This window comes from Xyrauchen texanus, chromosome 22, assembly GCF_025860055.1.
Source record: "Xyrauchen texanus isolate HMW12.3.18 chromosome 22, RBS_HiC_50CHRs, whole genome shotgun sequence".
NCBI classification, from domain to species: domain Eukaryota; kingdom Metazoa; phylum Chordata; class Actinopteri; order Cypriniformes; family Catostomidae; genus Xyrauchen; species Xyrauchen texanus.
Window position 1 is genome coordinate 16,297,776 of NC_068297.1, and position 13,742 is coordinate 16,311,517.

The following is a 13,742-nucleotide window of genomic DNA, read 5'->3' on the forward strand; positions in this document are numbered from 1 at the left end:
AATGCAACATATTGTTATTAGCTTAACTTTCAAATAGACGAAAAAAAAAACATGAACGTCCGATTGGCGTCAATCAACGCCAGTTGTTTTTTACTGTGGTTTCACACACATTCACTTTTTGAAACATTGAGGCACGGATGTAGGCCTACCTAATACAAATAAATAAAACATCTCCAGTTAACTAGCAGATCATTCATTTAGTCCGTTATTAAATAAGAGATCTAGCGCTGAAATCTGTTGTTTTTGAAATTAAGCTGAGCGCTCGTGTCCGCTGCTATCAGTTGCATGGACGACGCGCTGCGCGAGTTGCGCAATCTTCACTAGGACGCGCGTTTCAATCTATCGCCGTTGCGGAGACTCTCTATTAATTCCGGTGAAATCACAAAATAAAATGCACACAAACGTGTCCCTGCTTGATATAGACTGTAACCATGCACTGATGAACATAGGCTATTCAGTTTTGATGATAGAGAAAAAAACTGCACGAATGCGCGGATTAGAAGCACTGATCTATCTATAATGAGATGTTCCTAATTCACCATCGTCTGGCCTCTGAAAAAAGCTTTTAAAGCTAGTCTGACTGGGCCTGGCCATATTTGAAACGTCTCACTCAATCGTTCGTTGTTTAGGTATATATTGCAGCCGTTTTAGGCGTGCGCTTTATTTGAAATGCAGCATGCGATGTTGTTTCATAACTTTCAAACGATAGAGCCTGTTCCTTTATAACATAGCAAGAGGTCGGTGTATTTTTGCTTTATACATTTTAGGCTTATTCTCAAATTCAGATTGTGTTAGGGGGACGGGATTATTAGGCAATTTTAATCGGACAATTTGACCGGAGAGATTTAATTTTGTCGTACGTTTAATTTTTTTACCGGCCAATGTCCGGTAATTACCGGACAACGGAAACCCTGATCTGAGAGCATTTTTTATAGAATTTGTGAAATAAAATCATCCACAATGCAGAACACACACTAAAATGAAGGGGTGAGACCATTCTTCTGAGGTACCTTCTTATTCGTAATAGGCAGACCAGCTGGGGTAAAACTGCTTGTTGATTAGTACCACCTATTGTAAAGGCGTGAATGTGTTAACGTGCTCAGCAACGAGCTCAGGAAACATGTGCCCTGCGGCCACATTTTAATAGCAGGTTTTTTCTCACCCTGTTTAATTACACGCCCAGCAGTCAAGCTCAAACTAAGCATTGATCAGCTCGTTGTGGTCGATGCTGACACACACACATACAAACAAATCTGCTCCCAGCTCTCTAGCTGTTACACGTACAAGGCTTTTCTGATTTATCTTCTCATGCGTTCTGTGCAAAAATAACCACAATATTTTGATGGACAAACAATTTTCTGTGTAATGTTTACAGTAAAGATGAGAACATTTTTAATTTAAGATCGAATTTCATACATTTGTGTCCCCTGCATAAAACCGATAAACCAATCTAAACTGGTTAGCTGGGAGCTGAACCATCTTAAGACCATCAGAAACCAGCTATGACCAGCAAGACAGCTTATGCTAGTTTTTTTACAGCGTGGTCCTTATGTCCTTTATCATATGACTTGTAATGTTGATTGCTTGAGTGTTAATTGTGTTACACCAGCGGTGCGGTTGTGAGCTTTTTGTAAGGCTGTGTTTAGGAGTGTGGTCTGTAGGATTTATGGTTCTGTTGTTTCATTAGTACAAATAGAAAGAGAGTGGAGTCTGTCATATTGGAATGAATGTATATCCCTTTGTGGTCTTTCTACACCCACAGACCTCTGTAATCTGTCATTTAAAGCTCCCTCTTCTTAAATACCTGTCATTTGAGTGATGTATTCGTGGTGTTACAGTGCACTGAAGACAACTGTGCTCTGTTAGTGTAGATCTGTAAATTAGTGTTTCTCCTAATGTGGCTCTGATGCTTGTGTTGTTCTGTGCATGTAAGTTGTTATTACAAGCTTCACAAGCTCTGTCATAGCTCTGTTTCCTCTGAGGCAGAAGAGTGCACATACAGAGCAGAGCTGATCTACCAATAACCCCCCCCCCCCCCACACACACACACACACACACACACACTGTATAGTAGGGATGCAACTGTACGTGTATCTGCGCCAAATCAAAGGATACAGGGATACAGGGCCTTTGGGATGGTGAACGCAGTGACACAAATGATTACATCTTAGCAAGCATGAAACCAATATTAAAACAACATATAACAAACAACACAAACCGTGTAGAACTAAAGTGAAAAAAGATTGACCGCATGGAGTTCTAGCTTGCTCACTATTTTTCCCAACTGTGATGAAAATATAAATATGTCGGACTTAAATAAGCTAGAGATTGAAGACCCACCACCATCTCACATTTCTGTTGTTTGGGAGCATTATGGTTTCACTATATACTATATTAATGCTGAGCAAAGAGTAGTGAACAGGACTAAGGCTGTGTTTCGGCTCTGTTTCACAAAAGTAGGGTATGTCTCAAAAGCGCATTTAATATGATTACTCATTTGCGGCAACATCATCCACACATGTCTCTTGAACTTACGGGAGCAAAGCATAAACAGCCTGTGCAAGTTAGTCTCTCGCCATGGCGTTTAAGAAGCCTCTTGCTGCAAGCTCAGACAGGGCTAAAGCAATAACGAATGCCATAGGAGTATTTATTGCTGCATATATGCGACCCATGCTCAGTCGTTGAGAACACAAAATTTACCTGTTTAACATGCTTGAGCCCCTGAGTGTGCTGAGGGACTCCAGCCAGGTCTCCTAAGCAACCAAACTGGCCCGGTTGCTAGGGAGGGTAGAGTTACATGAGGTAACCTCCTCGTGGTCTCGACAGGGGATCTCACTCTCAATGGGGCACATGGTAAGTTGTGTGTGGATCACGGAGAGTAACATGAGCCTCCACATGTTGTGAGTCTCCGCGGTGTCATGTTCAGCGAGCCACGTGATAACGTGCATGGATTGACTGTCTCAGAAGTGGATGCAACTGAGACTTGTTCTCCTTCACCTGAATTGTGATGAGTAACCGCGCCACCACGAGGACCTACTAAGTAGTGGGAATAAGGCATTCCAAATTGGAAGAAAAGGGGATACAATTAAATTTAAAATTAAAATAAAAACCATGCTTGAGCCCTGTTATAAAGTCCCTACAAGAATGTATTTCTGCAATTCTGTAGTGCCCGCTCTATATAAACAAGCACACGCTGTAATTGTCCACAAATTGTTCTTTCCTCTGATTATATGGATATTCTGATACCTGAGTGAAAATTACAAGTGGTCAGCTGAAAGGCAAAAGACAGAAATCCACACTGCTAATGTCTTAATTTTGTTAGTATTATAATTGCACTCTTTATTTATATTTATGTTTTATACAATGTTCAAATAAGTGGCCCGCATCTTCATTTGAAGAAATATGCACAGTGCAGTCATGTAAAAATGAGCCTTCACAATAAGAATTATTGCCAATAAGCCACTGTGTTTTCAAAAAAATAAACAATTAAAGATAGATTCTTTGTGTACCGAAACTGTACCGAACCATGAACCATTGCAGCCCTACTGTGTATTTTACTGTTCATTACCGTTTATATTATATAAACTTGATACACTAACATTCTGGAACTATATAAATCTACTTTTCACTTTATGTTGTATTGTTAATCGTTAATTACAGAAGGCACATGATGACAAAGTTCATAGTGGCACTTCCAGGAGCAATGACCAATAAACATGTAGAGACAGTGTGCACGGACACAAACACAAAACACCATTAGGGTAACACATGTGAAATTAAAATTATGCAATAAACATTAACTAAACTACATAAAATATAATACGGAACACCCCAAAGTACATAACTGATTTAAAAAATAAGAAGAAACATAACTATTCCCATAAAATTAAATTAAATGTGATGGGTCAAGCTGGGAATTCAGGGAATTTTTAACAATAATTAATACAGAAAAAGTACATGTAGTCTCTTGTTAAACATAATATATATTTTTACCATTAATTGTAAAATTATATATTTTACAACATTTTAATGCAAAATTGTCTTGTTAAATCACTTTTACCATATAATTTCATGGTAACTACCTGTTAAACAATTAAGATTTTTTTTACAGTGCACAGCTGTGTTTTGTGTGTGCATAGAAGTCACCTCAGTAATCCAATCAGAATTAACACATAAATATTAATAATGTTTTTGTAAGGGATAATGTCCATGGATACATTACCCCTGACATGGCTTCTTACAAAGGACTAAATACAAATTAATAAATGCATGGACTTGAAATGTGGTTTAAATTATTTTATTATGTGAGAAGAAAGAGATCAGTGATATGAGACATGGAACTAGCACGGCTATGTAATAAAGCTAAATTATAAAAATGTAATGTAAAATGTAATAAAAATAAATTATACAGTCCAAAAAATATTTGAATGCAAATTGATGCCATTTGACCAATCACAATAAAGTATGACTAAACGATTAGTGTTAAAATCTCAGCTATGACACATTACACTTGGGAGCATACATCACCCACACAAGGGACAGCAAAACCCCCACACATTGATCCACTTTTGTATCCTCTGAAAAAGAGTGGGAGATAAGCTTCAAGCTGTAGACTAAACAAGCATTCCGCATCCAGTTTCATTTTTAGCTCATCAAAGGTGTGTGTCATGAGTATCTGCTATTAATTCTGTGATGGTTTTGCTGTCCAAGTGATTCAAACGAGCGTCAGCAAAACTGATTTTCTTTTTGTCATGCCTACGTGTTGGCAACATGAACATTCACACACAGCAATCTTAGCAGACAAAATGTATGTCTTGATTGATTTGTTTTATTTTTTTGGTGAGATCAGTTTTTGGTGCACGTGGAACTTGTAAGCTTTCACATGTGGACAATACGTACTCATGTTGCACGGCAATGGTGAAACAAAAGCTTCCATGTCTGTGCCAGGAACTTATTGTGTGAGATAATACAGTCGTGCATGATGGGTCTGTCCACCTCTGCTCTCACTCACCCTGTGGATGTCTCACACAGAACCCTCATGAGAGAAACCCTCTATTCTACAGAATGTCCTTACTGTTCCACTGGAAACACAGCTGAGAGATTTGTGTGTGTGTGTGTGTGTGTGTGTGTGTGTGTGAGAGAGAGATACAGAAAGGGTTGTTCTATTCCTCAAAGTCACAGATAGGCAGGTCACTGATGTCTTTACATGTAAGTGTGTTACCAGTTTGGTTATAAGTGAACAGTGATAAGCTGCCTCTGCATATTGTCACATGACTCTTGATTAGATATCTGATGTTCAGATACACCATTGCTTGCTGAAAGAGTGGAATGTCGTAGGATTTTTTTGGAACCCACTCATATTCTTGATATATTCTGGTGTTGGTGGATATGGCAGCTAACGTTTTGGTGAATTTTTAGGAGATTTTGGTCATTTACTCCACACAATTCTGTTGGTTAAAGACATATTTCAACCAAAAATTTGAATTCTGTTGTCATTTATTCACCATCCGTATTACTTTCTTTCTTCAATGGAACACAAAAGATTTTAGGCAGAAGGTTAGCCTCGGTCACTATTGTTCTTAAATTACATTTTTTTTCCCCCATAGGCTACAATGAAAGTGAATGGTAATCGAGGTTGTCAGTCCCTAAAATTCTATTTATTGTGAGAGAAATGTGTTCCAGTGAAGAAAGGAAGTCGTATACAGTAGGTTTGGAACAACATACATGTAAGGGTGAGTAAATGATGACAGAATTTTCATTTATTGTTGTACTTTCCCTCTAAAGCTCTCTGTTCAGATCAAATGAATTGCAGTGCTTGAAAATATCCCTCATATTTTTTTTTCCTTCTCACACTTTATTGCAAATAAACAGAGTCTAGGGCTTTCACAGAGACAGGTATGATTTCTCATGACACTTATTTCAAAGAAATCTTTCAGGTTTTTCCACATTTTATCACTGGTTTTCAAAGAAAAAATCTTGCCATTTTTTATATTGTTATTGCTTTAGTGTTTCCCTCTGGAATATGCAATCTAGTATACTTGAAAATACCTGTGTGTGCTTTTGTAGGTGCGCACTCTTTCTCCTTACTTGTCTATGTGGCTAACTGATTTGTCTATGGTTCTGTAGGTTTGTAAGTGTTGGTGAAGGATCTCACCCCAATCAGCAGAGCCGGTGTGAGTGTGTCTCAGATGAGCCTGTTTAGCATGGATCTGGAGGACTTCCCCCCTCCTCCACCTGACCGTAAGGAGTCTTTACAAAGCTGTCAGCACACACACTATGTTTACTTTGATAAGCTGACATTGTGTAAATGCAGATGTTGGCTCAGAGTGTCTTGGCACAGAGGAGACTCACAGAATTCCTGTTCATCGTCACATTCTTAAACATCTGTTTCTGTATCATGGTCATATTCACTCACACTGCATTGAATGCAAAATATTGTCACGCTTAAAAGAGACTGTAGGATAAAGAGAATGGAAAAAGTGTAAACACATTCCGTGGCTCAGCCACTAAAGAGCGTGTGGGTTGTAAAGCGAAGGAATGCCAGAACGAATGCAGGGGAGTAGAAAAGAAAACAGACTGAGGTTTCTGACTTGAGATTATAACTCAAGTCATAATCCAACCTGGAAGGCTAATTCGTCATGATTTGCCATGTAAATTATCCTTGTACAACCAATGTAGCAACTTCCATTGTACTCTTCCATAACTTCCATTCCATTGACAACCATTGTAGCAACTTCCAATGTATTCTTCCATAACTTCCATTCCATTGACAACCATTGTAGCAACTTCCATTGTACTCTTCCATAACTTCCATTCCATTGACAACCATTGTAGCAACTTCCATTGTATTCTTCCATAACTTCTATTCCATTGACAACAATTGTAGCAACTTTGCATTTTACGTATTTCAAGCACACAAATCCATGTTTGAGGTAAGACTGTGCAGTTTATGTTGTAGGAAAAAATGTGAAAGTCTCTTCAAGTTATGTTAAGAACATACCACATTCTAGTGAATAAATGAAAAAGCACTGTATTAAAAACCCATTTAAAATGGGAACTCTTAGGTTGGGTATATAATGGAATATCAAACATCACCAGTAGAACGTGTCTACAGTTGAATCCAGTTTTACTTTCATTCTAATTAGTACAGAAAGTAGCCTACTGCACTGGTTAATGGCAAAGTACATACTTTTAAAGTAGGGTATAGCACAAAGTCATTGTGCATTGATAGAGCATCAGGGAACCAGACCAATCCACTAGCATAGTGCCAGGTGTTGTTTGCAGTGTTAGTCCAAAAACCAAATTAAAAAAGCAGGCACGAGTGCATACTTAGAAATTTCAAAAGAAAATAGTATACCTTCCATGCACTTTGGACATACTATTTTGGACGTATTATAATTTTGGAAACACTACACATATTCATCCATACTATATATATATATATATATATATATATATATATATATATATATATATATATATATATATATAGGGCCGATAGTTTGCAATTTAGGATTTAGCCTATGATTCTATATTGTTAATTTTCCCTGTATTTCATGTACCTCCTGAGATCTTAGAAAGCACAAGAACATCGTAAAGACCCTTTCACAAAGAATGCAAAAAACAAGATGAATTGCAGACAGATTGTCCCTTCACATCAACAGTGACTTAAATACTGTTTCAGTTCACCAGCTGGCCAATTGACTGGCTGTATAAACATGTACACAGTCTAAGGGGTGATTTGAAAGAATGGAATTAAAAAAATTATATTAAATGTTGGACAAACAACTTTCTGTGCTTTTGCAGCATAAATTGCATTGGTTTTGGTAACTGCAATGACTCCTGAAATACTAGATCAAAAGCTAAAATGGGACTGGTTGGGACAGTTCATCATGGTAAAAATAAATGGACAAACTCACCTCCATTGATAATGAAATGGTTGATTAGCTGATGTTAAAGTTTAAACCAAAACTGCCCACTTTCCCCACATTTTTAAAGGTCTTGCTGCATCAATATTCAGCATCAGTGATCGTTGCAAAGATACGGCAACTCCCTCGTGCTTTATCAGCCTCTTACTCTCATTCATTAACACAGATGGCTGATAAAGCCACTTTAACATCTCTAGTTGTGCCTCAGTGACTCCTTCATACTAGAGTTTTTTTCCCATTGCATAGTAAAGAGTAAATGATGGAAACTAGCTCAACCTACAGTGAGCCCCTCCACCTCTCCTTAACCCTAACCTTTTTCTGAAATCTTTACCTTTGACCTTTTCTCTCAGAGATTTACGGATAATACTTGCTCTTTCATGTTCTCTCCAGGTGTTCAGCATCGTACTGTAATGAGTGATACTTGGAGCAAAGGTCATAATTTGACCTCCGGACACATTCAGGCTTTGATGTTTACATGGAATCAGTTGTTCCTGTTTTTGATGTAAATTGTTCATCTGAAGTATAATCATTGCCATAGTTCATTGACTAATCCAGTGATGCTTTAATTACACGTTATCTGGTGTCTTGTTGTTGGATAAATGTAATAGTTGTTTTGTTTACACACAGGCTGTCCTCTAAAGCTGAAATTCTGTGTAGGTTGCAGTGAATAACAAAGACATATCATCCATCAACAGCTAAACGTTGTAGTTATAGGGATACCATTTTTTAAAATCCTTTAACCGAGAAAGCACCAGTATTATCTGGTTATTAACCGATAAGCCATGAATCAAACAAGTGGCCAAACAGGCATGACAAAGGCCTATACTAGTTGAAACAAAACAGGCTCACATGACAGACATGCATATTTAGTAATAATTATCACATAAACATTTTAATGAATAACCGTATATTTCCTCCTTGTATTTCGGAAGAAACAATTATTGAATAGATCTCTTACGTGCCCTATTATCCTACATTTGGCAATTTAACAATAAAAGAATAAAAACAGCCAGAATACCCACAGTGCTGCTGGGAAATACTAATAATTTTTGTTTAGAAAAATCAACATATTCTACATGGGCAGTGGTCAGGATGGTATGCAGGTGTTTGACGGTAAGTCCAGAGACTGAAGCATGTTCCGAAAGCACTGACATCCCGCTACGCATCACACCCAAGTCTCCCAAGCAGCATAAGTGAACTGCTGGGCTATAAACGCATCGTATAGCTATGCCGATAAGCCCAAAGTATACTTCGTTTTTGATGCGAACGCTCAGCATCTGCTTGCAGTCGAACTCGAGCCTTTCAAAGTATACTTCATATGACTGTGTGTACATTCACCGTTGTTTGGTGTATGCACGCTTGACTGCTATGAGACACTAGACTATTTGTCTTCAGGAGTTTAGACTCATAAAGATGTCTTTTATAGTCCTTCAGACTCCAGTTATACAATTGTAGGGATCTCCTGACTTCCTCACACGGCCTCTTGACGTGCACATCCATTGTTGCAGTTTTTACATTGCCACTGTTGTTTAGTGGCGATTACATCCTGTAGCGCAGTGGTTTTCAAACCCTGGGTCGCGACCCTCGGGTGGGTCGCGAGAATTAAAAAATGGGCAACGAGTTTAGTTACGTTGATAATATATAATGATCTACTTCGGGTTTTTCGGTTTGAGCCTAAAATCACTGTTACTCCTACTAACACTTAAAATGATTGTTGTTCTCTGCCTGGATTGCTCTTTTCTGTAGTTTTTACATTGCTCCTTATGGAGACAGGAACCAGAAGCACATTTATGATTACACTGATTGAATTCATTACGGTGGTGCGTAACAGTTCGCTGGGGCTCTAAAGGTTCTAAACACCTTACTGCAATTGGTTCGTGTCATTGTAGTTGTATCCTGGATATCCACTTTCTTTGAGATGGCTAATTCCCATTCAGTCAGTTATGATCAGTCAATATGAACACAGCAGCATGCAGATTTATCAGTGAGCTGGTGCAAATTACCTACATCTGTACAATCGTTCACGTAGAGACATTTTCCAAGAACATGTCATGAGAGATGATATATATTAATATATATATATATATTAATAATAAGTCTACAAAAGTAATGAAATCTACTCAAAGTGCCCATTCACCCTGTTGTTTGATATGCTGCTGCTCTCATGTGCCATCTGCAGCTGAAAGCCATTCGCACTTCTGCCCAAAGTAAGATATGCTATCATTCTTTTGTCTGTATTCTGCCCATTAACACTGTTATATACACCTATCTTAGAAGTAGTATCAATGTCATCATAAATTACAATAACCAGCGTGTAACCAGTGCATATTATGGCTGTTTATAGTGTGTTAGCTCCATGAATGCACAATGTAAAGATTACAAATGACACATTATCTACTGCAAGTCTGTTACTTTAAATCATCATCAAGTAGTTAAAACAGCTTCTATTACAAATCTTGTGTGAATTCTGCTCTTAGATTGAGGTATAATGTCATTGATAACACATTTTATGTCATTAGTTGTTGTTTTACATTTATTCTTGAGCATCCTCCTATTTAAGTGTACCTCAAAAGCCTCCCATAGCGGTGTGACCGGTGTCTGAATGTTCGCAAACAATATGCCTTTGCTCAGCCGTTTCAAACTTCTTTTTATCTCTGAATGAAGAATGAAGTAGAACATTTACATTCATGTGTGCTGGGGCCTTTAGTTAGACTTTCGTCATGATGGATAGCATTGAAAATAAAATCAGAGTATCTGGAGTCTTTGCTGAGCTAAAGAGGTGATGAACTGCTCAAGATAACATTGATTGTTTGATCATACATTTAAGGAAACTCTAAATAATGAAATATTTGTGTTGCATATTACTGCAAGTATAAGCATCGTAAAAGTCACTGCAAGACTATAACGTAACATTTCTGACACTATCAGAAATCCCCATCACAAAAGCATTTAATAGGCATTGGTAAGCATGTCACACCAAGCGATTCGAGACTGGAGTGTTTTATTCTCCTATGATGAAAGAATCCTGTCACAATCTCTGAAGTCTTAGAAAGCAAAATCGTGGCATAAGTCATACTCTGTGCACCTGGTTTAAATGCCTTAAAAATGTAGAAATTCTACACTTATAGAAGGCAGAAGGAAATTGGTCTGTCAGGGATGTTTTGGAATCTGCAGTCTCATGTGGGAGGACGCATGTTTTCACTATGTTGAAATCTCTGCTATTTCAATGAGCAAACTCGTACCAGGACTGTATGGTTGGTTTATCGACTTGAAGTGATAACAATTTCCATCAGCGGAAACATGGTTTCCTGGGCAGAGTTCCAGAGTCTTTTAGTTTTACCACTCTTCTCAGTATCCCCCTGTTAGAAGAAAAGCAATTTATTTAAGACACTCTGTAATGAATTTCTGTGGTTTGGAGTTGTTACTGTCCAGTTACAGCAGTCTTGTTTTGTAAATAAACTGTCAATAAAACTCTGTAACATGGTTAATTACTGTATGAAGTATAATGGCTTCTGTGTGTGCTCTGGCTCTGTGAGGAAGGCTGGGATTGAACAGTGGGCTCTAGAGCTGAATGGACTCACATTGCATGCATTTTTAAAGAGTGAGTCACAAGGTCTAGAGAATCCATGAACTGCCAAGTGTTTGCTTTACAATAGACATAATCTGTCAATGGCTCCCTTTTTTCTGTCTCTTCCTTACTGGATCTGTAATCCACACTCTTAAGCTTCCATTCAATATTTCATTTTTTCTGCTGATGTAGGATCAGCAGAGACATATTGAGAGAGACATATTCTGCCCAAAGTTTCTTTAAAGGAATAGTTCACAAAAATAAATGTAATTTACTCATCATAATGTCATGTATTCCAATCCTGTATGAATTTCTTTCCTCTGTGGAACTCAACGTGGAACAGCAATTACAAAGAATGTGGACTGGAGGTTTCAAGCTTCAAATGTTGCCCTGTTTACACTTGCCATTTTAAGGGGGTATTTACACTTGGTTAATTAATGCCTTTTTATTGATCAGATAGCTATGTAGTGGTTTGAGATGCATTCCATTTGAAACACGGTCAACTGTAAAATGCATCTGGCTGTTCAAGCAACTTATGTAAACGTTACTCCACCCAAACGGCGCTACATCAGCATAGGGAAAATGTTAACTACAACAGCTGTTACAGAGTAATTGCATAGGGCTCGCATCGTGTGATAAATAATATCAAATTAAGAAATGAATGCACATTGTAGGAGAGATGGAACTTTATTCTTCATTTACTTAATTCACTTCATTGATGTAGATCACTGACAAAAGTGAAACTAAACACTTACAATGAGCGCTGCTGATGTGCTTGGACACAAAGTCACTTTTTAAATCGTTTTAAATTCGCTGCCCACCATTAGCATAATAACGGAAGTGAATTTCTATTCATTTGCATATAGATTTTTGCAGAAATTATAGATCGGATTTGTACGTGTTTGGCGGAGACACATCTACAGTATGTGGCCAAGTGTAATTGTGCCTATTCAATCGGATAGCAAACTGATCTGTAAATACGCAAGTGTATATATACTCCCTAAAATGTGACATGTATCTGGATGTTGTCCACATACGCATTGTAAAGACAAGTGTAAGCTAAGTTGTGATCAGTTTGTTCTAATCTGCTTGTTTTGATCCCGACTTGTATTGTGATAGGATAATCTAAAGCAATCTAGTCATCATTCACAGGTCGATATCACTCAAACCCCACCCACTATTATTATAACCACATACAATACTCCACTAAAATGAAGAGAAACAGTGGATCTGAGAGAAACAGTGGATGCCAGCAGCCATATCACCCTGTAGGCCAAGACCGGATACCCATTGCAGCCTAGCAGGGTTGAGCCTGGTCAGTACCTGGATGGGAGACTTCATGGTGAAAACTAATTTTGCTGCTGGAAGCGGTATTAGGGAGGCTCACCCTGTGGTCTGTGTGGGTCCTAATGCCCCAATATAGTGATGGGGACACTATACTGGAAAAAGGCACAGTCCTTCTGATGAGATGTTTAACTAAGGTCCTGACTCTCTGTGGTCTTTAAAAGTCCCAGGGCACTTCTCGTAAAGAGTAGGGGTGTAATCCTGGACAAATTTCCCCATTGGATTTCCCCTTCTCAATCATGGCCTCCTAAGAATTCACATCCATTAATTGGCTCTATAACTACTCTGTCCACTCCACCAATAGCTGTTGTGTGGTGAGTGTACCGGTGCACTATGGCTGCCGTCACCTCATCCATGGCGGTGGTTTAAGAGAGTCCCTTGTTCACTGTGTAAAGCGCTTTGAGTGTAGTGTCAGAAAAGCGCTATATAAATGTAATGTTCATTCATTAATCATTCATTCAAAAGTGTCATGAAAGTGGTCCATATGACTTGTACGCTATATTCCAAGTCTCCAGAAGTTGTGTGGTTTAAAAAAACATAACTTTTGGGTGGGTGAATTCTTTTAAATGTATTTTGATAGCAGTCTCTTGTTCCATAGACGCCTAGAATTTACAAACCAAACTGCAACATGAAAGAAGATATTTGACCAATGCAATTCAGTCTTTGGTTCTCTGGTCTCAGTAGACCTGTTTCCTCTGTAACACTGCAACCTTGTGGAAAATAAGCAGTGTGCTGTTTTGACCCTGTTTCCTTTCAGCATAAGCGTGTTTCCTCTCTTAGCTTTTGTATCCCAGTATGGGTGTTTTGATTTCTCTGTTCCCTTTTAACTTTGTGCCATGTGTTGCCTGTGACTGGAAGAGTCAGTTAGAGCAGAGGGTTCATGTACATACCCTAGAATTAAG

At 38.3% G+C, this 13,742-nt stretch overlaps 1 protein-coding gene across 2 annotated transcripts in view; it reads left to right on the plus strand.

Annotated features, from left to right (window-relative positions):
* Positions 1-13,742, plus strand: part of LOC127662593 (rho guanine nucleotide exchange factor 10-like) — an 84,795-nt gene that overhangs the window by 5,074 nt on the left and 65,979 nt on the right. For both annotated transcript variants that reach the window (XM_052153852.1, XM_052153853.1), the window contains exon 2: positions 6,127-6,240. In XM_052153852.1, the coding sequence (XP_052009812.1) occupies positions 6,189-6,240 (52 nt within the window). In that variant the 5' untranslated portion in view covers positions 6,127-6,188. The remainder of the gene's footprint in view (positions 1-6,126; positions 6,241-13,742) is intronic.